The sequence below is a fragment of the Aphelocoma coerulescens genome, chromosome 1A (genome assembly GCF_041296385.1).
Source record: "Aphelocoma coerulescens isolate FSJ_1873_10779 chromosome 1A, UR_Acoe_1.0, whole genome shotgun sequence".
NCBI lineage: Eukaryota > Metazoa > Chordata > Aves > Passeriformes > Corvidae > Aphelocoma > Aphelocoma coerulescens.
Window position 1 is genome coordinate 60,076,937 of NC_091014.1, and position 24,594 is coordinate 60,101,530.

Below are 24,594 nucleotides of genomic sequence, written 5' to 3' on the forward strand. Positions count from 1 at the left end.
CAAATGAAATCTGTTTCTGAGCATCTCTAACCCTGGGGTTTAGCAGCTTGAGGGTATCACACACATTTACTAATCCCTTCCCCCTTCCAAGTGAGCAGTGCAGGAGACACAGCCTCTGCATGGCTGTGTTAATTCATTCATGAAATGAAGTAGATGACATTTACCCACGTATAAGAAATGACAGAGATTAAATTAAGCTCACAAAGTGCCACGAAGAGGGGGGGAAAAAAAACCCCACCTCTGAATTATACAGCATATTCGGCAATCTACATCCACTTGATTTTTGGAGGCAATCTGAGTCCAGACCTAAGTGCAAGTACAAAAACTCATGCCCACGTTCAGGGGCTGGGGAGAGAAGCAGCAAAATGGATGGACATGGATAACAATTGTTTCTTTTCTCTGTTCAGGTGGGCTGCAGCAGAAGCTGGGCTCCAGGGCAGCGCAGAGCCACGGGGTCGTGGGGCTGTGCTCCTCCATAGCCGGGGAGCTGCCGCTTCCCAGGGCTGGCAGGGGTTATTTTTATCCTGCCAACTGGGCTAAGATGATTGCCACCACTGCTGCCGCCGCTCCGCGTGCTTGCATCATACCGCTAGCGCTGATTAGCTGCATCAGTATTCCACTTCATTAATGCCAAATGAAAGCTGTAAATAGGGTACTGCGTTTACAGGATGCTACTGGAAATGAGAAGTACTGTGATATTAATAAGAAACCAGTCACTCCTCCTGTGTGGGTGCGTGGTGCTATTGTGACTGGGTGACACTGAAAGTCCTCATAGCTCTTCAGCTCAGCAAGAGTGCCAGAAGAATGTTTCTAAATCTTTTCCCATGGTGCTTCCCACCAAGCTTGGGCTGCATTAGTCTGTGTTTTGTTACTCGCGTTTAGACTGTGGCATTTTCACCAGAGCTTGTTTTGTCTGCGCTCACTAAAGTGCGCTACGCCTGACTGACCTCATGTGATGGTGCAGCAGGCGTTTCCTGTGGGTTTCAGCATATTTCTGTGCCCGGCCTTTCTGGGGGTTTTCGAGATGCAGCATGAGAACAGTCTCATCTCTTGCTCTTTGCACCTAATTCACTACTAAAGTACTCCTTTGCCATACCCTGAGGGAAAACCCATCAGGTTACTATTTCCAGAACACTGGATTATTATTTCTAGGGAAGGCTACCTCTGGAAGATAGCGAACTTTCTGTGTCTCCAAACTTTACTTGCTACTATGAACACAGTGTTCATTTGTATGGATTTGTATGAGTCTAATATTTATATTCAACAGTGATACCTGTTTTTACAGTGGAGCGAAACGAAAAAACTTACAAGAGGGCTGAGGAGGATAAGCAGAAAATGTTACTTGGTCTAAACAAGGGTAACCTTTTCTCAATTTTTTTTTTTCTTTTTTTTTTTCCGCATAAGGAAGGGATAGGGATCTGCTGAATGCTTATGCTCATTTCTAGTTAGGAGCAAAGTATGGGGGACATATCTGAACACGTGTCCATGAAGCCAAGGAGGATCCTCAGCGTCCCAGATAGCCGGGGAGCATTTGTGTGTCACTGTGCAGGATCCAAGAAAAATTTGGGGCCAGGAGACAAAAGGAGGAGAGCATATGTGCGACCATACGGAGAAAATGAAATGGGAAGGCGGTCAAAGGATTTAAATATCATTTGTGATACTACGACATCACAAGATACAGCAGGCGATAAAGCAGGTTGACTACAATAAAAGCACAAGTGTAATAAAGTTTATAGTTACACACCCATCACTAAACTTCACATAAGCAAACATTTCAGGGCAACTAAAACAAAACCCGTGTGATCTGACTTCCGCCTCTCATAAAGCATTTCTGACTATGATAAAATTGAGGTTTGTGTTATTATTCCTCCCTGAGACCTGACATCAGGGTACACAGAAAAGCCATCCCTAACTCTGCCTTTCTGCGACCTTCATCTCATGTATGCTTTACTTATCATGGCCAGAACTCAAGTGCAACTGGAGTTCTTCACTTCTCTGGTTTTGCTTAGCCATTTTAGCCCTGAAGGAAAGAAAAGGCTTTCAGAACTCACCAAGTACCCCTGTCTGCTGAAAAAGTCATGTCCTCATACATATCTTCAAAAGCAGCATTCAGAACAGAGACATTCAATATCAGCAGGCTGTTTCTGTTTGTTTTAATTCTGCACTTTATCTTTCACTTTTTTATAGGCAAGACAGCTCATCTGCCTCCTATAAATAGGATCAGCAGTGCTGGACAAAACAATATTTTATTTTTGAATGTATCTGAAATAAACATGTACATAATTTTCAGTCTACTCTTTCTTACTGGGACTTTGATCTTAAATCAATGAGAGAGTTACATTATATTGTACACTATCCCTCTTAATACCTTTGCTCTGCTTATGTTAATGCAGATGCATGCATTTCTGAAATAATACTGTCTTAATATTAGAATATTTTAATTCTTCAATAATAGATAGGACTAAATAGATGGGGGGGTTGCATCATAAACACAGCATGATGGAATGAGTAAGCGAAACTGAATTTCATGTAACTACACACGTAATAGACTGTTTTGTAAAATAAGAAGTGACATTTAACTTGGTCATGGTTACTAGCCTGAAAATATCTGAAGTTTAAAAGCAGGGTTTCATAAGTGGGAAGCCATGAGCAACTCATTCATTTGGTTTGCGTGCAATAAAGACACAGATCCCAGCCAACAATGCACAGCCTTACTCAGGGAAGGAAAGGCTTGTCAGACTGGCCACGAGGGGGACAGTCACTGGGACTTGCTTTTCTTGTACAATCTGCCTAAAAAAAAAATATGTCTAAACAAAGAAAAAAAAGGCAGTAACCACCTACTGAGCTCTTGGGAATGTACTTTTTTTATGCTACAGCATACAAAATGCACACGGGAAAGATTAATTTTTTACCTATAGCAGCACGTACTTTTTCTATACATTCTTAAGATAAACACACACAAACCCATTTATTTTGTTAATGCATTATTAAATGTACACTAATAAAAGTAATTTCCCAATGCTTGATGCATTTATCATGAAACCACTAGCAGAATTCTTTACAATAAAAATGCACATGACCAACCTAAATTATCTAGGGAAATGGCTAATATCTGACCATGTAGAAACATTAGAAAGCAGGGCTTTGTTATAAGATAGAAGGAAAAAAATAGATGTATTTTCTTACAGAAAAATTGCAATGATAAAATTATTTTTAATAGTACAATGCTACAGCTCCAGGAAATTTTCCTGAATCAATTCAATCTGTGTTGTGGGGGACTTTAAAAACCCATTAAAAATAACCATGATAAATTTCCTAACCTCTTTCAGTGCACCACGCAGAAGACAAAGGAAACTGCAATTCAACAGAGATAGAAAAGAAAGAAACGAACAGAAAAACCTGATAGCTTGTGTATCAGCAGTAACATCCTCACTAACAACAATGAGCAAATCTGCACCACAAAGGACAAGAAGAGCAGGAGTGATGTGTACAGCTGACAATGGCACTCCAAAGTAATGACTTCCAGGAAAATCTGCTACTACAAATGGACAACGCGCTGCTGAGAGGTAGTTGAGTCACGGCTTTCATAACATGGAAAATTATTTCAGCCTAAAAATGAATGTACCAAACCCCAGAGTGCATATGGCTCTGGTAAAGCAACTATGGGGATTACATCCTACAAACAGCTAATATGCTCACCTGGCTTAAATTATTAAACCTCGCTGAAATCTGTGCAGGTTCAGGGGGTTTTCCTCATATTTAATGTGTAGTCATAAGATATAGATCATGTTTCAAACAGTAATATTAGTGAGAGCACTGCCTAGCTGACATATTTTCCGTTTTCCATGTTGTACCTATTATCAGCTGTAACAAACACACTTCCTTTGCTGTTCCCTTCTTTGTGGTGGGAGAAGGGGACAATTGCATAACAAATGGCACATACCTCACTATCTCATGAAACAACCCAAATCCCTGGGGGTGGAATAGTACAGGTAGCCCTCTCTTCCACAGGCGTATCCTTTCACCTTCACCAGCAGGTCCTGTTCACCCACTCCTTCTACTGACCCCCACCTACATCACAGCAAATCACACTGACACTGCTCTGCACACCTCAGTTCCTCAGCTCTCTTCACAGCTGCATTGAACAGCTGTCCTAGGCCCACATCTGGCTGCCTGGGGACATGAGTGACATGTAGCCTCAAGAATATCTCACCTCTGCTTCAGTCATAGCTGCTTGGCTGGAGACCACAGGATTCCCACGGACCTGCCTCATTTTTGAGTCCATGTTATCATTCACACTGCCTTGCTATGTTACTCCCCAAACCCTCTGGATCTCTGAAGTCTGTAGGAGCAGTTTCCTCTAGTCCTTGCCTCCAAACAGTTGAGTGTACATGAAACACCAGTAGTCATACTTAAGAATCCTGAGAAAATTTCTAAAAAAAAAAAAAAGGCATTTTTAATTGCTCAAAGTCTACTTCGAAAAAAGGAAAAAGCAGTCAATTTGAACACAGAGAAACGTATACACCTAATATTCCTTCTAAATATAAAGATACTGGACCAAGTTCAAGCAACTTGATCTTCATGCAATGACAGAGGTATAGCAGAGATACAATCCCTGAATCTATTCATAACCCCTATAAACAAAGCAAAAAAAAAAAAAAGAATACAAGCACAACTGTAGGATGAACCATCATTGAAGTAAATATATTGATCTATCAAAAATGATTGAAGACTGACAATAAAAGGGTTATAAATTCTTAGAAGAAAGAGAAAGTAAAAAAAAACAGAAAACCAACCCACTGAAAAACTCCCACCTACATTCACAGGGAAAAATAGACTGGAACAATAAAACACAATGGCAGTGCCTGTACATCTTTGATAGCTGCCCCTCCCAAAAGCTGGAACAATCCTGCTATAAACCAAGCAAATGAAAATGTAAATGCATGAGCAATCGTCTGGGGGATTCAGATGCTTCGTGTCCTGTAGGCAAAGAAGGAAGGGGAAAAAGGTAGGAAAGCACGAGAAGACACCACTTTTAATATCTGCCATTATTGATTAGGCTCTTCTCACCTGGAGCCTTTTAAATCCAGCAGAGACCTTCCAGTATATAGGCAATGCTGCCTGCATGGCAGGGTTAGCACTGCCAGCAACACCCCTTGTCCTCTGACCTCAGTGTGATCCACTGCTTCCGCTCCTCCGGCAGCAGGGACAGCCTGTGGATTTCAGAGTGCAGGGAAGCCATGTGCACGTGCCAGCCAGTGCAGGGAATGCATGTGTGCCTGCAGAAATCCAATATCCAAAATGGCGAGCCCAGAAGAGGCAAAAGATTGGGAAATACACTGAATGCAATGCCCAGAGCAGTCCTGTGAGTAGGTATAAACACAGTGGTGTATCAAAGGGGTGTCAGGGTCTGTTCCAAGGCTTACAGATTGCATGTTTGTTTAAATATTTTCCTTAGGAAATGAATAGGATGAAAATTATGGTAGTTTCACAAGCTTCTGTTCTTCACTACTGATGAAAATCCAGTTGTATTAGTTACAGGACAAGAGCAAATATAATGCCACTGAGACTGGAGAAAATATGGGTCTGTAGTAAGGATAAGTTTAGGTAATTCAAATATTAATCTCCCCATTTTGTAATATACTTCTCTATTTCAAAAATAAGAATTTAAATTATTTTAATAGAATTTAATATTTAAAAATGAATGCGTTTCCATGTGATGTTACATTACCATCTGACCTACTTTAACATTTGTCTCTGTACTGCACTTGAAGACCTACTTTCTCTTTCTCCTGCCCCAAACATAGCTTATTTCCTACTGGCCTAAATGGACAGCCAGTGAACATATAAAATTGTTAGGCAGCTTTGGTAACATTTACTTTGGCCCTCACACAGAGTATTTCATAAGATGTTCTGTACAATAAAAGGTCCCGAAGAACCAAGATCCTCTCATAATGTCACTTTGAAAGACTCTGCAGCAATTCCCAGTGTCCTTGCCAAGATCCTTTTTCAATAAAATAGATTCCAACATTGACAGAAAAGCTTGGATTATTGCTGAGTGATAAAATTTCTGCTGCTAGACCTTACACAGTCAGAACATTGCTCCCAACTCACTCCTTTTTCTGTAAACTACTTTAAGAGGTCTGGTTATGTCTTAAAATTTGCTGTACAAAACCTAATTTTATTCAGTAGGTTTGAAGTTATATAACATGAGAGAGACTTAAAAACATTGGGTAAAGATCCTCCAATAGTCATGACTCTATGCCTGTAATGGAGCTACACTGAAGTAAACAACAGCTTGAAGGTCCAGACCACTGTTTTCAGGCTTGTTTGCATGGGGCAGAGAGGAGATTCTGGGACAAGACATGATTTGAATCTTAATAAAGTTAGACTAGAAAAAACTCCTGTGGGAGCATCCCCCTATAATTGCTGGGGGTCATGGTCAGTCTTATCCCTGATGCAGTGTCTGTCATTGCAGACCTGCTGTGTCTCTGCATGGGAGGGTTTTTGACATTACTATAGCTTTTTAATTATACTTGTAGAATTTTATCAGTATGACTAAAATAAATCCTCCTTCAAGACAAGCCTTCAGGTTTAGCCACTCAATTTACTGGAGGGAAAGAAAGATTCACAATCCCCAGGGTAATGGTGGCTCAGCTCATTCCATGTTCCCCAAGACAGGAAAAAACAAATGAACAAAGTAACAGCTGAAAACAACTTCTTCCTCTGCAGTGGGGTATACTTTTGCCTATCGCCTGATGAAATCATACCCAGTTCACTGCCAGCAGAAGGTCTGACATAAAGCAGACTCTCCAGGGAAAGAAGAGAGGTAGTCAAACAGAGAAAAAGGGCAATTTTAAGATGGTGCCAAACCAATAAAGAAAAAGGAGATATTTTGTTCCCCTTTCTACTAATAAAATATAGTAGACTAAAATTGATCCCCAGACTAATAAGGTAGAGGAAAAACTAAAACCTATATATGACAAAACAATAAAAAAGTAATGAAGAGATTTATGGAATTACATAAAAACCTTGGAATAACGTTAAAATTGTCAGGTCATGTTACTGTTTTCAACTCAACATGGAAGAGAAAAACAGGGAGGAATAAAAATTAGAGCATGGAGGAAAGATAGCATAGAGCTAAAGAGGATGGAGAGAAGTAAGAGAAAGAAAAATCCAGAGCAAATATTTAGTGGGGGGAGGGAAGAAAGTATGAAAAAGCATAAATACAGATCCTACAAGTCAAGGTTGTGAATGGAAAAAGCCAAAACCAGAACAAACCCCAATGAAGTGATGGCACCATTGAGCAACAGCATTGAGGGCAGCACTTGATAGGAACTGCCTCTGTAGATAGCTGGAAAAGGGTAGTCATCCTCACAAAGGAAAATACAACTATTTTTAAGAAACTAATAGACATCCCAAATCCATTCCTGTGCAGCACTTTGTTGTCCTAAGGGGAAGAAGCCCCATGAGCTCCCCAGCATGGGCAGAGAAGGTCTAACCAGCACATGCATCCTGGAGCTCCTAGCAGGTGGCATGACAAGGGGACAGCGCCATGGATGCTACAGCCTGTACTAGGCTTGCAGACAACAGGCAAATACAACAGGCTGCTGATCTGCAGTTCCTTCTCTGAATCCTTCTCAGACTCCAGTGTGGCTTCTATGGAAAAGGGAAATCCCCTTTGCACAAGGCTTCTCATTGCACAGTCACAAAACAGTCACAAGCTGCTTTTGGATTTCTTTGGGCTGGCAGAAAGAAGGGGAAACTGGCATTAGGGAGTCACCTGGAGAGGCAGTAATTTGACTCTCCTGTGAAGTGACCAAAGCAGGCAGGAGAAGTACCTGAATTGAGCATTAAAGTTGATCTCCTTCAAAGGCTGCCAAGAATGGGAAGGGCACACACACACACACACACACACAGACAGAGGGAGGCATAATGCATTTTCCTCCCTCTATGCAGACTGAGGGGAAATTATTCAGGAAATGCATTAAAAAATTACCATGCATGACACTGGGAACACCAGTTCATAATCAGATACACAGTGAGTGAAGTCAGAGACCATTAATAGCTACTGAACATGGCATACTGCATGTATCTGCTTTAGGTTTGCATCAATACTTCTGAGTGCTGCAGGAAATTCTAATGAAAGCATTTAATATGCACAGCTAAATCTACAACGCTGCTGTTTCCCATACCTTCTAGGAGGATTGGTATACTGAAATAATGCCTTAGATTTTTCAGTGTTTTAAAAGCTCCCCACCTGCTTCTTTCCAAATGGTGGAAAGGGGCGGGGGGGAAATGACAACGGGGACTTTACACCTTCTTAAGAAGTTTAACAAATACAGGCTCCAGTAGATAATGAAGATGGTAGCGCAATGTGCAATTGAGTCTAAGGAACTAGTTTTTGTAACTCAGAATATTTCCTCCCCCTTCCTTGAATGAGGATGACACATTGTGGTGTGCAGGTGTAACATGATAAGAAGAAGCAATCTGTTTAGCAGTCTCATTCCCTTTAAAACGATGATTTTAACCATTAATTAGCTAAGAAGCAGGCAGCAGAGATCAAAGATCACCTGTGCTGTATATTAGCTGTAAAACACTCCTTAGCACATTCTCAAAAGAGACTTCACTTTTCAAATAATCCTAAAAGGGAGCTCACAAGGACTATGCTTCAACAGCTAAATGCTGCATAGCACCAGCGTGCAAGGAACCAAGAAGAAACACTTCTGCAGGAGAAAATGGAGGTGAAACCTTCTCCTAGCCAAGGCTGCTATATGCACACACAGAAGCAGACCAAGATTTAATCAGATTCCTCAGATGCTAAGATATGGTACAATCATAGGAGCTGACACAGTTCTGGCCAGTCTCTCAGAGCCATCCCATGTCCGGCCAAATCCATCAGTGGAGCCATACCAACCAGGAGAGCTTCCCCTATACAAACAGTAATTTGCTGGAGCTACGACCACAGCAGCTTGCATGCACTGTGACTACAGAAACAAGCATCAGCAACACAATGCAGGCGACAGGCAGTGTCCTTTGCTGCCTTGCCAAGAGCACATAAAACGCCTGTCTCATACAGTTGGACTTCGCACTCTCTTTCCCGAAGTGTAAAAGAGTACATCAGGTCTTTGACTTACATTGGCTTAAACAGCTGCAGTAGAGTCGGGGAGGGATTGGATGGAGGAAACAAACCTGGGAGAAAGCGCTGCAGCGAGCACATGCCTGCAGCTCAGCCACCCCAGGGTCACGTCTGGAGCCTCAGAGAGGAGTGGGAGAGCTTTGCACACAGAAGAGATCAACACTTGCACCAAAGGTTTCCACCCAAATGGCTTTCCCTGCCCTGAGGGCTGGAACTGTGACTTATTGGTGGGCTTTTGAGTTCTGTCTGTGTATACATAGAACACAAATGTCCCTGGACCCTACTGGGACAGTCAGAGGCTACAGTAACAAATCAAGAACCATCACAGAGTACACAAGCTCAAGTTGCAGTTCTCATGGGAGGTCACAGTCTACACAGCAGATTTGTCTGTGGCTATGAGCTGCTCATTAATAAATACCTTTGACATTACTAGTACACTAGGTATCAATTTGCAATGTTCCAGAGAACTAAGTACATTTAAAACACGCCAGAATTAAACTAGTCAACTAACTTACTGTAAATTTGGCCGATAAACTGCAGCCCACAGATCAGCTTATGCAGTATGTAAAACACTCCAATAATGATCAGGCAGCCACAAAAACTATTCCACCTGTAACAGTGACACGGATTCCAGCTCTCAGAACAGTGTGGTATGCCACTTTTTGGGTAAATCTTCAGGCATCAGTCTCACAGAAGGCTATGTTTTTAAGACCAATTAACTCTAGAGACAAGAGGAGAAGCTGATGATGATATACCCAAAAGTGACTCCCAGGGCTTGTTCCAGCAGCTTGATTTAACCACTGGAGCCAACTATAACCAACACCTAATTATGGTTAAGTGTGTGGATTCAGATGGAGATGTAGCATTGTACCATGAATTCTGCCCTGGAGTTTCTGCCAGGAGTTTCAGTTCTTTTTGGGTTTCAGTTCTTTTTTAAAAGACAACTTTTAAAAAAATAGGCTACTATTAACAAATCCTCATAGTGATAATAACAATAATTTTTAAAAAGGCACCTGAAAGTTTAACTTAAAAACATTAAGATTGTCCTATTGTTCTGTCCATTTATGCAATAATATTTTCCATTTCAGAGGGAATGGCTAACACATTTCACAGAAGAGCAACTAAATTGTCTACATACAAAGTGCTATCAAAAGAGGGTAGGGAGGGAGGAGAAATATTTTTCTCCCCATTAACTTCTTCCAGGTACAATAGAACTAGGTGTTTATGTGTACCAACAGCACTAAAAATATTTTTAAGGCACAGATGCAATTGTTTTATGGACCTGATTCAGCAAGTTAGACAGACTTCTGGTTAACTTGAAGCATGTTGAGTAATACCATTGACTTTAATGTGATTACTCATGTGTTCAAAGTTAGGGGTTCTGCTGTACCGTACAATTTGCAGATAGTTAATGAAAGAAAGAGATAACTCTAAGCCACAACAGCAATTCTGGGGCTGGTCAACAATCTTATAGAGTCAAAGAACCTTATCACAACACATAAAGGAAAAAACAGTGAGAAGAAAATAAATCTTGATGAAATATGAAAGACCTGACACCAGCCAAAAAATATACTGCTCTTTCAGAAAACAAAAATCCAGGCAAGTGAGGCTACCAAAATTCTTGTCATGTTACGTGTGAAAGAGAAACTATGAAGAGCTATGAAACAGCAACATGAAGCTTGTTTTTCCCTATAATTGTCCAGGTGTGATTTTCTCTAGCTGAAATATTAAAAGTAAATTCTTTAAAATATCAAACTAAAGGAAGTACCACAAGAGAGGTAGTGAGTCCATTGACCACCCCAGTGCAAAAGAGGAAATTAAACAGGATAAAATTTTTTCATAAAACTAAGTTCTCTCTTCATGTAAGCCTTCAGAAACAAAGATGAGAACACTTGTCCTGGAATTACTTTTTCCACAGAAAGCAGAATAAAGCTAGAAATAGAGGGGTTAAAAAACTTTGTGAACTTAAAATAGCAATAAAGACATTGTTTCTTCAGTTAAATTCGGCACATGATGAAGACATCAGCTGCTCCCTGCAGGAGGAGATCCTGCCCTATCCACCTTAGGTTTGTCCCAAGTTATTTGATGAGGGCAGAAGGAAGGAAAAGGCTTTGAGTAAGTTCCAGATGCCAAATCCCAGAAACACATGTCCCTCTTCCATCCACTAAAGGGGAAAGCCCCAAGCCCCACCAGTGACAAAACAGAGCTTCTACTACAGACATCTTCAGACTTCTCACAGCAGGTTGAAGTTGAGTGTTCAAGTCAAGCCAGAGTAAGAATAGGGTTTTACCTGCTGCAAGCTATTTCAGACGCAAAACAACATAAAGAGTGTCACCCCACAAATGGCACTGAATTTTAATCTGTTCTCACTCTTCGATTACACACAGCGAGGTCTGTGTTATGATCTCTTACATTCTTCCCCATGTCCAAATGCATTGCTACAGTCAAAGGCAGAATAAGTTCCATCATCCCAGAGCAATCAGTTGCCCACCTGGGGCTGTGTCATATTTTCTACTATCACTGGTAGTATGTTGTTGGGCCAAGAATATATTAGTTATTTTGACAGATTTCTTTAACTCCAAATCAGCCATACATGCTTACAGTTCTGTAAAGCCATAATGATGCAATTGCAGTAGAGTGGTCAAATGCATATGAAGTGTATACAGAAAGTAAAACTATCTCTCTCTATTCCTCTGCTCACTTTGTAGTAGTTGCTTCTCTGATTCCATAAAATATATTGTCCCTCTTTATTTCTCTGTCTGCTTTTATCATCTATTTGCAAACAGTAGCCATTAACTTGCAATTGAAATGGAACAATTGGGTGTGGTGGAGGTTAAAATAAAGTATCAAATCATCAATATTCATCAAAAAATGAGTGGTGTAAATCACTAATTTCCACAGCAAACAGGGCTACTCTTCTGCAGAACTCCTATGTGAATAGAAGAATATTCAAGGCAAATCTCAATATGTATCAGTACATTATTTTCCAAGTAGGATTTTTTTCAACTCTATTTTTGCTATGATGAAATAGCACACATATTGTAGAGGAAGCATTTTTATAGAAGGTACTCCAAATTACAGCTAAATCAAAGACTACCACTCTGTTGTAGGACCTCTTCAAAAGTCACATCAATGGCTTGGATTCCCCTGTTGAATAGAAATGTTCCATCTCTGCTTCTGCACCAAACCAGAGCTGTTTGTTTCTGCCTTGGCCTCCATCTTGGGCCACCTCTGTATGAAAACAGTTTTCATACACAAACTGACAACTGAGGACTATTTGCATTGTCTCTCTTTATAAAATATCAATACCCTCACCTCTCCTTTGGATTTGCACACGGGAGCGAAAGGGAAAAAAAGCTTTTGTGACCTACAAAAGCCTTACTTGAAATAATTCTCTCCGACTTGAGGCCTTTTGGAATGGAAGGGATATATTGTTTTGACTTGATTAAAGCTGAAAAGTTGATTTGACATCCTGTTGTCAAGGAAACCAATTCACACACAAAAGAAAACAGTTGTGATGGTATCATTCAGACTATTCAAGTGACCTTAGGAAGAAAAAAAGGCTTCAGTTCCAAAGATTTGTATTCAACTCACTTCACCACTGTAGAAATAAAGATCATTGCTCTTTATGCTTATTGGAAAGCAGTTTTCAATCTGGGAAAAGAAAAATGCCACATCTTCTTCCATCTGCCAGATCCAATACTTTGCTGGGAGTATACACATAAACACACCTACCATTTATTTGCCTATTTCAAAGAACCACAGAAAGAATCACACTGAAGACTTACAGGGAAGGAGAAAGAATTTCTTTAATTGACAGGACTGTGATAAATACCCCCTGACACATACCCCACCTATTGAACAGCAGCTCGCAAGCCAGGTTTTAAAACATCCTCCTTCAACTACAAATAGACCTTGCCTCGACCACAGGATTGTTTGCATCCAGCTTTGTTTTCCTGGGAGACATCAAAAAGCAGCATTTTTTCTCTGCTAGCCTCCTAGATGCCTCACAAATTGAGTTTTCCATGCATGCAATAAATGAAGCATACTTATGCTCAATCTGCTCACACTTCCTACCTAGAGAATCCCAAAGAGGCAGAACTATTCTGGCTGACCACGACCACTGTCATCCAGCTTTGCAGTCCATACAAGTCTCACAGAGGTTTCAGTCCCTAACAGTCTGTAAGTAGATTGGAGAAATGAAACTTTCTATCTGCTCACACACTGTAATTATACATCTCTTTCTCCAGTGACATAGCCTTGCCTGGCTGAGTGAGCAGACAGATGACTAAATAGCAACTTGTCTCAAATGCAGCTTAGAAAAAATAGGGATGATATTAATAAGAAGGAAGTATACTGAGGAATGAATGCCAGTGTTCTTACATTATTGTCATTTAAGGGCATCACACCAAAGGTCATGGAGATAATAAGCCTCAGTCACTTTCCATTTGTTACACAACATACAAATTGCCACCACATTAATGAATATCTTTTCCCATTCCTGGCTAGCCAAGACACTGTATTATTTTCTCCTAGACAAGTACCTAACCCTTGGAATTCATTATTTCCATCACTTCTTGCAGCACTTTGTCCTTAGGGCTGAGCATAAATGCCACAAGGTGGCTGTGACTAGAGCATCAAATGCCTGAGCCTGACTTCTTTCTGCTAGAGCTTTTTTGCTGGAAGAGCATAAAGAGCATATTGGTATCTTTTGTAATCACATATGTACACACCCAGACATTCATACATGCTCCCTTACAAGTGTCTTAAACTCCTGGCAGACCACAGGGGGGGGAAGAAAAAAATCTACATTTTCTATATTTTTTGGATATTGCCTGATAATTATATATTGAAATAATAGTTATGCTACAAACACCAACTGTCCACAACAATAGAAGATACCACAAAACAACTACATTTCCACTTTAAATGATGACAACTGGAAAGTAAGTAGTTCTTGGAACAGAAATGACATTCAGAGAAATGTGGAAGGGCTTCTACGAAGAGATATACTGCTTAAACCCTCTTTACTTCCAATAAACTGCTAAGATAGCCCAGCTGAGCTATAGAGAGAGGAATGCCTTATTTCTAATCTGTACTTTATTGTATTTTAAGTTTAGGAATTTTGCATAAATATAGATAGCAACAGCTGAATCAAATTCATACTATTTCATAAACTGAGGGGTTTTTAAGATGACAAATTATTATTTCCACTGTTCACTGTAAGTATAAAGAATATGCAGATAAAAAGAGAATATTGAAGGCTGGTAGCTTTGTACAGTTCTGAAAAGGACTAAACTTTATGTGCATAATTAAAATAAGAGAGAGAAAAAATGAAGTCCAATGCCAAATGCTGAACTAAAATAAGCCAAAAGTACTTGCTGCATGTAATCAAACCACCTCCACCTCTGTCGCCGAGACTGAAACACTGCACTCTGCATTTTGATGAACATCTTGATATTTTCTCCTTTCCCACCCCACAAACTCAAAGAGCAAGAGCCAGAAAGAAGAACGCTGATAGCACTGCTAAGCTTACCCACAAACAGGTCCATACTCCGTTATGAGTTTTGTGTGGTTTTCCCAAAAACCCTGGAAGAAAGAAAAATAACACAGTATTTTAGAGAAGTGCACAGCAGAAGCTCTATTACACACTGTTTCTAACACACACAAAGCTTTTAACCTCATCCAGGAGAACCATGGTATTAACTCATAACCTCACCTTTCTATCACTGTCCACGTGTGACATACATAGAGTCTAGAAATGATGGCTGGAAAAACAAATCCCAATCCCAAAAAAGACTTGGACAGCCATGAAGCATGTTTTCATCAAGGTTTTACACTCCAAAATCTGTTACCATTTCATGATTTATTCTTTTTAAACTAATTTCATCATTTTGGTCCTGACTCAATGTTTTTCGGAGATGCAAATGGGTGGAAAACTAACAGAGAAATTAATAAGAGGATAAGTATATGACTTACTACACAAAAGAGAAGCCCAGGGAATATGGCAAGGTCATCTTGTTTTGGTTTTAGTCACATTATTTTAAAAAAATCCCAAACCTGCCAAGTCAGAGTTTAGCACAAGGCAGTCAGCTGCTACACTCTACAGAATAGTAAACAGCTTTAATTTTTACAAATTTTTTGTATTTTTACTGTGTTTCATTTTCATAATTGATGAAAATTGGTATCCATTTATCTAAAGAAACCTGCCACTATACTAAATTGTTAGTGTCTTAAATGAATTCTAATTGATCAATCTAGAGAAGGTGTGCAAACTATATCCCCGAAAGTGAACATAAAAAAATCTGTTTTAATGAAACCTCAGTATTTGAGAACCATACTCCATTGTGTTTGTAACTTGTCTATGGAAAAAGTAACACATTTGATTGCATTAATCTGCATTTATATTAATGGAAGAAAGACTATCGTGATCTATCTTCATTCTTCAGAGAAAACTCACTAACAATGTAGAATACTTATGTCTCATACTGAACCTTTCTTAGTTTTTATGACATACCACAGAATATTAGCTAGAACAATACAAACTACTGTAAATACATCTACTGCTGACATAGATAAACAAGCCCATGTCATGTGTGCATGCTTTGAGAGCATTTTACCACACTAAGCAAAAGAAAATCTGGTAACCAAAGGTAATGATCTGACTTAGCATCCTTGGGTGCTAACTTATCGTCCAAATTAGCAAAGCACTTGCCACCACCTACACTCCTCCTCTCATGGAGACCCTCAATTATTTTTTTTCTTCTTATACTACAGTTGTGCTTTTTATTTTTTTTTTAAATCCTGGACTCGTAATACTTTTATTCTGCAGGACAATACCTCTCCAGCTTAAGGTAAGAACTCTAGGTTTTCCTTTAGCTACAAAAACCACTGGATGACATGTAAGAAGACACACTAAGGATAAAATTACGAAAGAGGTGGATTAGATGACATCCTGAGGAGAATGTATATTGCCTGAAAAGAATATACATTCTCCCCTGAAAAATTCTTTACTACTAAGGTAAGCAGAAAAGCCTCAACCATTAGCAAACTAAGGTGGACAAAGCCTTTGTAATACCACAAATACACATACAGCTAACTCAGAAAGGCTTTTATCTGCAGACACTGCAGGAGGGGAAAAGGCACATATACATTCACACCGACCTGCATTTTTGCTATAGAGATACTCCAGCCACTGCAGGATTTCAGCCTGCAATTGCTATAATTTCAGCATTATAAAGGTTGTCTACTGATGCAAGGGGGAATCCTGGGGTCAAATTCCCGCAGCGCTGATCTCCAGGCGGCTGTTTAAGGCTGGCACAGCAGGCTCAGCCCATGGGCACGCTCTGACCGCTGTGCCCAGGAGAGCAGCCCCAACCTGCACAAGCACAGCTGACATTTCCAGCCGTGCCGCGGCACCAGCGCCTCACAGGGCACAGCTCGAGGTCACCGGGCACAGTCACACAAGGGGTGCAAAGCGCTGCTGTATCACAGCTGCACTGCTTGGCCAGGGCAGAGGAACTTCCAGTCCTGTGGGACGATGCCAAATCAGCTCTGCTCTCCAGCCCGCTTCCCTCCTAGCCTAAGCCTTCAGCAAGGACACCCACACTGCAGCATGAACCCTGCCTGCTCACTTGTGCTTTGGATTGCAAGCACACACATAGGTATTGCACTTGCTGTACCCACCAGCTGCATTCCAGTGAGCCAGCAGGATATTAACATTTTCAAGAAGCCTAGGCTTTAAATGATTCAGTGAAAAAGCCTTCCAGAAACCCAGCTTCTTGGAAGAACTGCTTCTGGCTCACTACAGTAGGGGGTTCAGGCAGAACACATTTCAAATCAGGTCTGTTAACCAGTAACCGGTTTTCCACCTCCAGGACTCCTAAATAATTGCACTGGCTTAAAATTAACCACACTTAATTTTTTTTCCCCTAAAGTGAGAAGTACAAGCCTGCAGGATGGGGGAAGAGAAGGAGTTGAAAAGCACCTGGGAAAGACTGTGAGAAAGCATCCTCAGGAGTAAAAGCAGCTTTCATTCTCCATGCTCCAGGACACTTTCTCATGCCCTGCACACACACACTCACCACTACCTGCCTCCCAGGTTCACCCTGGGACCCACTACTGTCCTGGCCTCCTTCAGGGGCCTGGTAAGCACCTGGTAGCAGATCTTGTGGTAGCAGGCCTGGGACAGAGAAGCCAACAGCACACACAGAACCCTACGGAGCTGTGGTGGCCAGAGTGTAGGCAAGGCAGAGAGGACGTGCGTGTATCCCTTACACACCAAGGCACACCCTTCAGCTGGAGGAAGCTGGAGTCATAAAAAGGCACCTGTGTTTGCTCTTGATAGCCATGAGGAAAGCCAATGAACTTGCATGGACTCAGAACAGAGTGAGGGGATATGTCACGTGCACACAGCTCTGCCAGTTTTGCGGCATCATCCCCAAACACAGCTTCCAATAGACAGGCACCCTAAAAACATCCTCCTCCTCCTGTGAGTCATGTCTGAAGCACAGCAAGCCTCATAAGTGCTTTGGTAACTTATTTACACTGGCTGAGGTTGGTTTGCTTCAAGCAATTATTGAAGACCTGTCAATGTTTATAATTGCACTTGTACTTAGTATCTATGATATAACCAAGCACCAGCTCACCATCAGCTGCTGTTTTACAAGAAAATGGAAGTAGAGACCACCTCTCTTTGCTTCCTTTCCTCATATTTCTCCACTGGGTAGTCTTCAGTCAAATTCAGAAATGGTACCTGCTGGCTTGTACCCAGTGGCTTTAACCTCCCTAAACCAGGAATCATAACAAAGCAACATGGGTATTAGGAAGAGGACAATCAGGGAAAAATATGTATTCTGATTTTTTAGGAAAAAAGAAGGAAACAGAAAAGTAAAACACTACACAGTATGATGGTATGACGCCATGGGCATCAGGAAGAACTGTAGCACATTAAACACTCACTAGTAACAATTAAATCATAGTTAGCAATGATGTTCCAAGTTTAAAAAAAAAATCATTTAGGTTTTTCTTTGTTTGGAAGCTTCAGAATGTGAATTAACATCATCAACTCACAAAACAGTTGGGCCAGTGGGGACTTGTCACGCTGTGGCCCATACAGTGAGGTACCAGCCTGAGGACAGTCCATCATCAAACAAGATAATGCAGGAGTAGGAAAAGCTTCTTCCCCTTAAGAAAGCATATTTTACAGCATCTGGTATACCATAGAAACAGCAGCTCAAGTGGGCTGACTGCTGCACACCCAGAAGGTTCTTTGTTTACATGGCTGGCAGTTGCCTCCCTGCAGTAAATTTGCATTCTCCCTTTCCTCTGAGCACGTATCATCAGCTGCATCTGAGGATAGAACCACTCACAAGGCCAAATCCTGCTCTCAGGGATACAGGTACAAACCCCATGGAAGAGAACAAGATTTGGGTCTGCATCAGACAAGAGCACAGTCTGGTAATTGCCAAGCATTTCTCTTGAGATACTGAATGTTGAAGCTTCAGCTTGAGCCGCATACGTGAAAGGGCTGCAATTGCTCAAGTATCTCCTCTCCTTTTCTTCAATAGATGCTGCCACTCCAAGACAGATACTTCAGCAATTTCCTCCTCATTGCATATTCACCTTGCTAGTTCCTCACAGCAAGGAAAAAATCTGCAGCAATGTCATCTTCCCTCCTTGCTGAAAATGGCTGTAGGCACTAAGCCAAAGTTTTCAGAAAGAGGCAGTATCTCAGAGAGAAGCAATGCACTTTGATTTTTGGGGTGTTTAACATGAGGCATACCCAAACTATTCCTTTTAGTTGCTCAATACCTGCAGATCTTGTGGCTGCAAATGGAAAATGACTCAAATTGTATGGAGGATGCTTTGAACATTTCAGCTTCCTGCAGGTGGAAAACAAATGATGTGGTTTATGAACTTCAGTATAGTCCTTCAGGGTCATGAGATAAAATGGTTTAAAGAAGGCCACAAAGCTGGGATCCAGCAGATGCATGCTCCTGACAGTTACTCAAAATTTGGACTCCGAAATGGGTCCTAGAGAATGCAATGAGGGTAGCCCTTGAATTTTGTAGTGTACTGAATGTCACAAAAGCTACTGAGCTCTGGGGAGATGGATGTGATGAGCCCATCAAAATTCACTGTAAGTGGGAAACATTACCCATGCAAGAACAGCCAAGGGAAAAAGGCTTCTTTTGTTGCTGCCTTCTGAAAAGTCAGATACTATCTGATGTCAGTCACTTTACCAAGACACCCTGGATTCAACTCGTGACTCAGAAGCCAAAGATGCCATACCTCATAACTAGTCCCATATATGCGCCACACTTATTACCCTATATCAGATGTGTGATGCTCTGTTTCATTGTGATATTAATAAGCACAGCATCATTGTTTGAGTGCACACCTCATATCAAGAGATAAAAAATCTATACAGTTATTTATGGTACATAATGACAATGAATGACATTTATGGATCAGATTTTTAGCCTTCAATGGGCTTCCACATGTCTTTTTTCCTTAGACCACCTGAAAAAGAAAATTGCTAATAACCTAGCACCCAAAATTATTTTTTTAACACAAGCTAACATTTAATTAGAGCAACTTTGTATCAGTCTGCAACTCTCTTTGAAGGAATGACCCCAGACTGTACATCATCTCCAGTAATAATCCTAGTGAAATCACTAGGATGCCAGCAGACAAGAGGAGGAACACAGCATGAACTTCTAAGCAGCCTGATTCTGAGCAATGTACATAGTTTGTTTCCTTTGATCGTTACCATTAATGGTTGTCCTCTGTGTGTAATTTGGTTTAATTTATGTGTGTGTCATTTCAGATTTTAAAAAACACATATAGCCCTTCTAAATTTATTAAAGGCAGCCTTCGTACCCTTAATAGTTATTAAGAGAGGTTAGTGTTATGTAATTAAGTTAATCTCATCTGTAAAGGCTAATTAACTGAACACTAATTGAATCTGCATATGAAAATTTGGACAACGTGATCTCATTACACAATTTTTTTAAAAATTACCTGAACTAAACACCAAACAAATTGTAAATTTCTTTCCTTCTACCTTTTCAGATCTTTAATAAAACCTAAGTGGGCAGGTTTATTACTGTGTGCTGTATTAGTCCTTGCTGTCCTTAAAAAAGAGCTGTTGTCTCACTTCAGATAAACTGCTTCAGTCCCTCCCTGAAACATGGTTATTTCCCCTCTTGTGTGAGCTCTTCCTTTCTCTCTGCCCTTACTCTGTGCCTTTCATTACCCTGTTCTTCTTCTGTCATCTGTTACCTCTCCCACTCAGAAAGGGCCAAGGTTCTTGGGTTCAAGTCGTATCACAAAAAGGATAAGAATGCATCCAGATATCACCTCAACCAATCCTATCACCCAAAAGGATCAGATGGCACAATACAGTTCAGTCATGCCCATTCAGCACCCCAGCTTAAAGCCACCTCAGCAGCTTTGGCAGAGCACTACCTTCTTGCCCCCAAAGACCAATTGCCAGCGAAGTACTCATCTCATCCTTCTTCACCTGGGTGTGTTGGCATTACAAGAGCAAGACATGTTTTGGACCCTTTTCAGCCTTTTCTTGAGACATTTACCATTTCAACCAGTCAGATTTCCAAACGGGAATTAAGAAAAGCACATCATTCTTTCTGGTATTTGCTGTTTCTCCCCATTGACCAGGTTAATGGCTGATTCTAATAGGCTGGTAACTGAAGAGTTGGAAGGAGGGGAAGACAAGCTAGCTAACACACGGTTGCAAGCCTGACCTCAATAGCATGCAAGATTTCTCAGTGAGTGGGACCAAGTCCTCAGATTTTCCTCACAAACCCCACCATATGTTTTTAACATCAGAGTCGAAAGCACCTGCACTGCCCAAGTGGCATGGCTGGATGGAGCAACTCCAGCCAGTTAACAGTCCCTCAGGCACCCCATGGCACCCCACTTCACAGCAAATACTTAACAGAAAGAGGGTCACAGGAATGGGAAATGGGATACACTGCTTGCTATCTCTCTTAGGGAAGATAACGTATTTTGTAGATGAGAGAACAATTAAAGATGCACTAAGATTTCAGTAATGCATTTGGTCTGGTGGCTGGTGAACCATCGTCACACGCAAAAGGATGAAAATCAGGATAAAAGAGAAAAGACAGTAAATATTGAAGCTGTAGGGAAGTGAGTATGGACTGAGGAGAAAGAAAAGATACAGCCAGGAAAGGAGGAAATCCACAGTTTTTTCAAGGGTCAATCCTGAAACAAACCTTGTTCAATGTTTGGAGGACTGAGTTTAGCACAACAGGTAGTCAGGATTCAGTGAAGTTCATGGTTCTAAAAAGACAGATCCTTTCCTCAGCAAGCAGAGAAACTGAGACAGTCATACCAGAAGAATTGGATAATCTGAAGAACCTGAACAACAGCAGAATAGGGGAGTCTTTAGTTGAAAGCAAAGCTTCAGACCCTTAGACAGAGACTATGTTAACTCCAAGAACTTCTGCAGTAGCAGGTGATTACTTGAAAATAAGATAGAAATGAATAACCTGGATGGACACATTAACCATAAGATAAAGATGATGGAAAATGTATGACGGAAAAAAGTATGATGGAAACTACAGATGTAGAGTATCTGGGATAGGCTTTCTCTGGAATGCTGCATTGTAAATCTGATGAGCTGCCACATTCAAAAGGAATGAATTTAAAAGGGAACAAGTGGAGAAAAGGGTTACAAGGATCTTCAGGGAACAGAAGGCCTGTCTTACAAGTCATAATTAGGAGAGTCCATTTTAGCTAACGAAAGGTTCCTTTTAGGAGACCAAAGGGAGGAGACATGCTTGCTGTCTAGAACTGTACTGGGAGGAATCACCAGGGAGAGAAAAATAGCTATTTAATATAGAGGCCTACATTACTAAAAGATCAAAGTAGTACAAACTGGCTGTAGATAAATGTTGCTTGAAATTATCTAAAATTTATTGACTATCAAAGAAACTAGCAAGATTTTAGAGCAGCCTTCTAGTCAGAACAGTGGGGACAAGAACCTCAAGAAGGGTTTTGAGGCACAGGAGGCAAGACTTGGATGCTTCCGAAAAAAGAAGTGTAGGATGAATAACGCAGCTCCTCTACACCAGTCCCTCAAGGAGATCTACAGCCACTTCTAGAATAAGAGGGACTCTTCTCATGGAAAAGATTTACTACACTTCCACGTGTGCACACTGCATTCACACTTCCAGTTGACTCACCTTAACTTTCCAACTCATTCTCATATAGATATAGTCTCATACATTAATTTGGCATACTGCAATGAGATTCTTGCTTTCTTTTTGTCTTTCTCTTTTTTCAATCTCATTTCACTTTACAAACTTCATTTCCACAACATCTCTGGGATGTTAAAATGCCCATCTGTCACAGGTGGGGAGTTGGAAGTACTCAAGATTAAGCAATTTGCCAAATGCCACACAAGAAGTCAATGGTAGAGCCAGAGACAAGCTGAAGGTTTCACAATCCTCCTCCCTGGTAGCTTACAAAAACATTCCTTCTCTGCCACAGAAACACAGACAGTATATGAGAAAGGAAAGGAATATCAACAAATTTTATCTGTTTCTGAGTTTTCAGACATATCACATGCCTGAGGCTTTGAAGAAAGGCATAAGGAAAAGAACCCTATATGCACGGCTAACTCTAAAATGCTTTAAGTAGAGGGAGATTTCTTCTTCATCCAACTATTAGCTAAAGATTGAATTACTCTTATAGTATGCATAGCTACAAATGTAATTAGTCATAGAATTAGCTAGACCCTAAAATTATTCCAGCTGCTGTATTCGACTCCCTGATTATTGCAATGATGAATTCTCCAGTCTGATTACACTGGCTTGAATAATATTTCTTTTTATCTATTTGAAAGTCACCTGCTGTTACCGTAGACCTTGTTTATACCTGCTATAGAGATATAATTGCAAACTTACTATTTTTACTAGGACTATTGTCTAGATAACACTTACTCCTGCTAGGCCCTTATTTTACTTCATAGTAAATGTCACAGATGACACCTATTCAGGCTTCTAGGAACCTTTATCAAAACCAGAAAACATGTCATTAAGAAGACACATACAAAGAAAATTACAATTTGTTCAATGTGTGTTCATGAAAGGCTCCATATGAGGTCTTACAGACTCACTGCAGTTTCTGATCCTTTGATAAACATATATTTATAATAACTCGAGAAACTAGAAAAAAATAGAAAGGAACAAGGGATTTATTTTTTTACTAAAGTATGTAATTTCCACTAAACGTCTTCTAAGTTGTCTTCCTTCCAAACTGAGTGTAATTCTCTCCTACACAATCTCTACTTACATGTAATTCCACTGGATGGCTAACCACCTTTGTTGCCTTAATATTACTACATCCTCAAACTACAACAGGAAAAGAGAGAATTACAGTGCTCTCTGTAGGAGGGAATTCACTGGACAATAGGGGACCACTGCTATTTGGATTTTCACTGTGAGCTCAATGTCTCAGATGGATTAGCATAAGCATTCAGCACATCTCACTAAAGGTGAATGTGCTTTATCAGTTTTCTTTGCTGGCCTTCCTTAAGAGAAGCAAAACAGTCATTGTGTAATTCGAAGAAATGGAAACAGCTTCTTGTAAGACAGACAGACACAGTAGCTAAATCAAAGGAAAACAAAGGTTTGGGGAGCACTCTGTCAAAAGCACTGTTTCAGGGGGCAACAAAGTGGCATTTGAAGAAATTAAAGTTGACTTCTCTCCCAAGAAAGGGAGACAGGGACTCTTTCCTCCAAGGAGTTTTTCCACTTCAAAAGAGTGTTCCCTTCCTTCTCAGACCTATCAGCAGCAGATTCCTTCAGACCATGAAAACGTCATTTTAAAGGACAAAATATATTAACTGAACCCATTGTGAAATAGTCTGTCCTGAGTGCCACAGAATGCAAGCAGACTTTGAAATAAGCATTGCAAAAACTACGCATCCATGTGCAAATCTTCCATCTTCACAGAATTAGGATGACAGTGATTAAACTTTCTTTTCTGATGCAAGCGTTGGGCCATCTCATACTGCTCATTAGTGCCTAAGTGGGTACTATTTAGACAGGTGGGTTTCAAGAAAACCTCATCTATGGGACACAAGATTACTCATTCAGTGGGCAGTATCTTGGCCTCGTCAGAGACATTCCCCTTGTATACTGCTAGGAGTCTCTGCCATTGTTTATGAACTGGTTATAAAATCAATGCCACTTAATTATCTGTGACCACCGAGTTTGAAATTATGAAACATACGCCTGAAAGACCTAAAAGAAAATCACAAATTCAGCTCTGAAATTTTGATCTTTTATTGTGAGGACGCTAAGACACAAAACAGTATCCAAACCAAAGCACTAGACAGCACGCAGAGTACTGCATCAAGGGAAGAGACCTGGAAAGATCATTACATGCGACAGATATTAATC

At 40.6% G+C, this 24,594-nt stretch overlaps 1 protein-coding gene across 8 annotated transcripts in view; it reads right to left on the reverse strand.

Moving 5' to 3' along the window:
• TBXAS1 (thromboxane A synthase 1) overlaps nucleotides 1-24,594 on the reverse strand; it is a 229,289-nt gene that overhangs the window by 134,801 nt on the left and 69,894 nt on the right. For 6 of the 8 annotated variants that reach the window (XM_069003037.1, XM_069003040.1, XM_069003038.1 and 3 more), the window contains one exon: nucleotides 14,676-14,728. In XM_069003037.1, coding sequence (XP_068859138.1) covers nucleotides 14,676-14,728 — 53 coding nt within the window. Of the gene's footprint in view, nucleotides 1-4,213; nucleotides 4,434-14,675; nucleotides 14,729-24,594 lie in introns of all 8 variants that reach the window. The other 2 variants (XM_069003042.1, XM_069003041.1) reach the window with 1 other exon arrangement.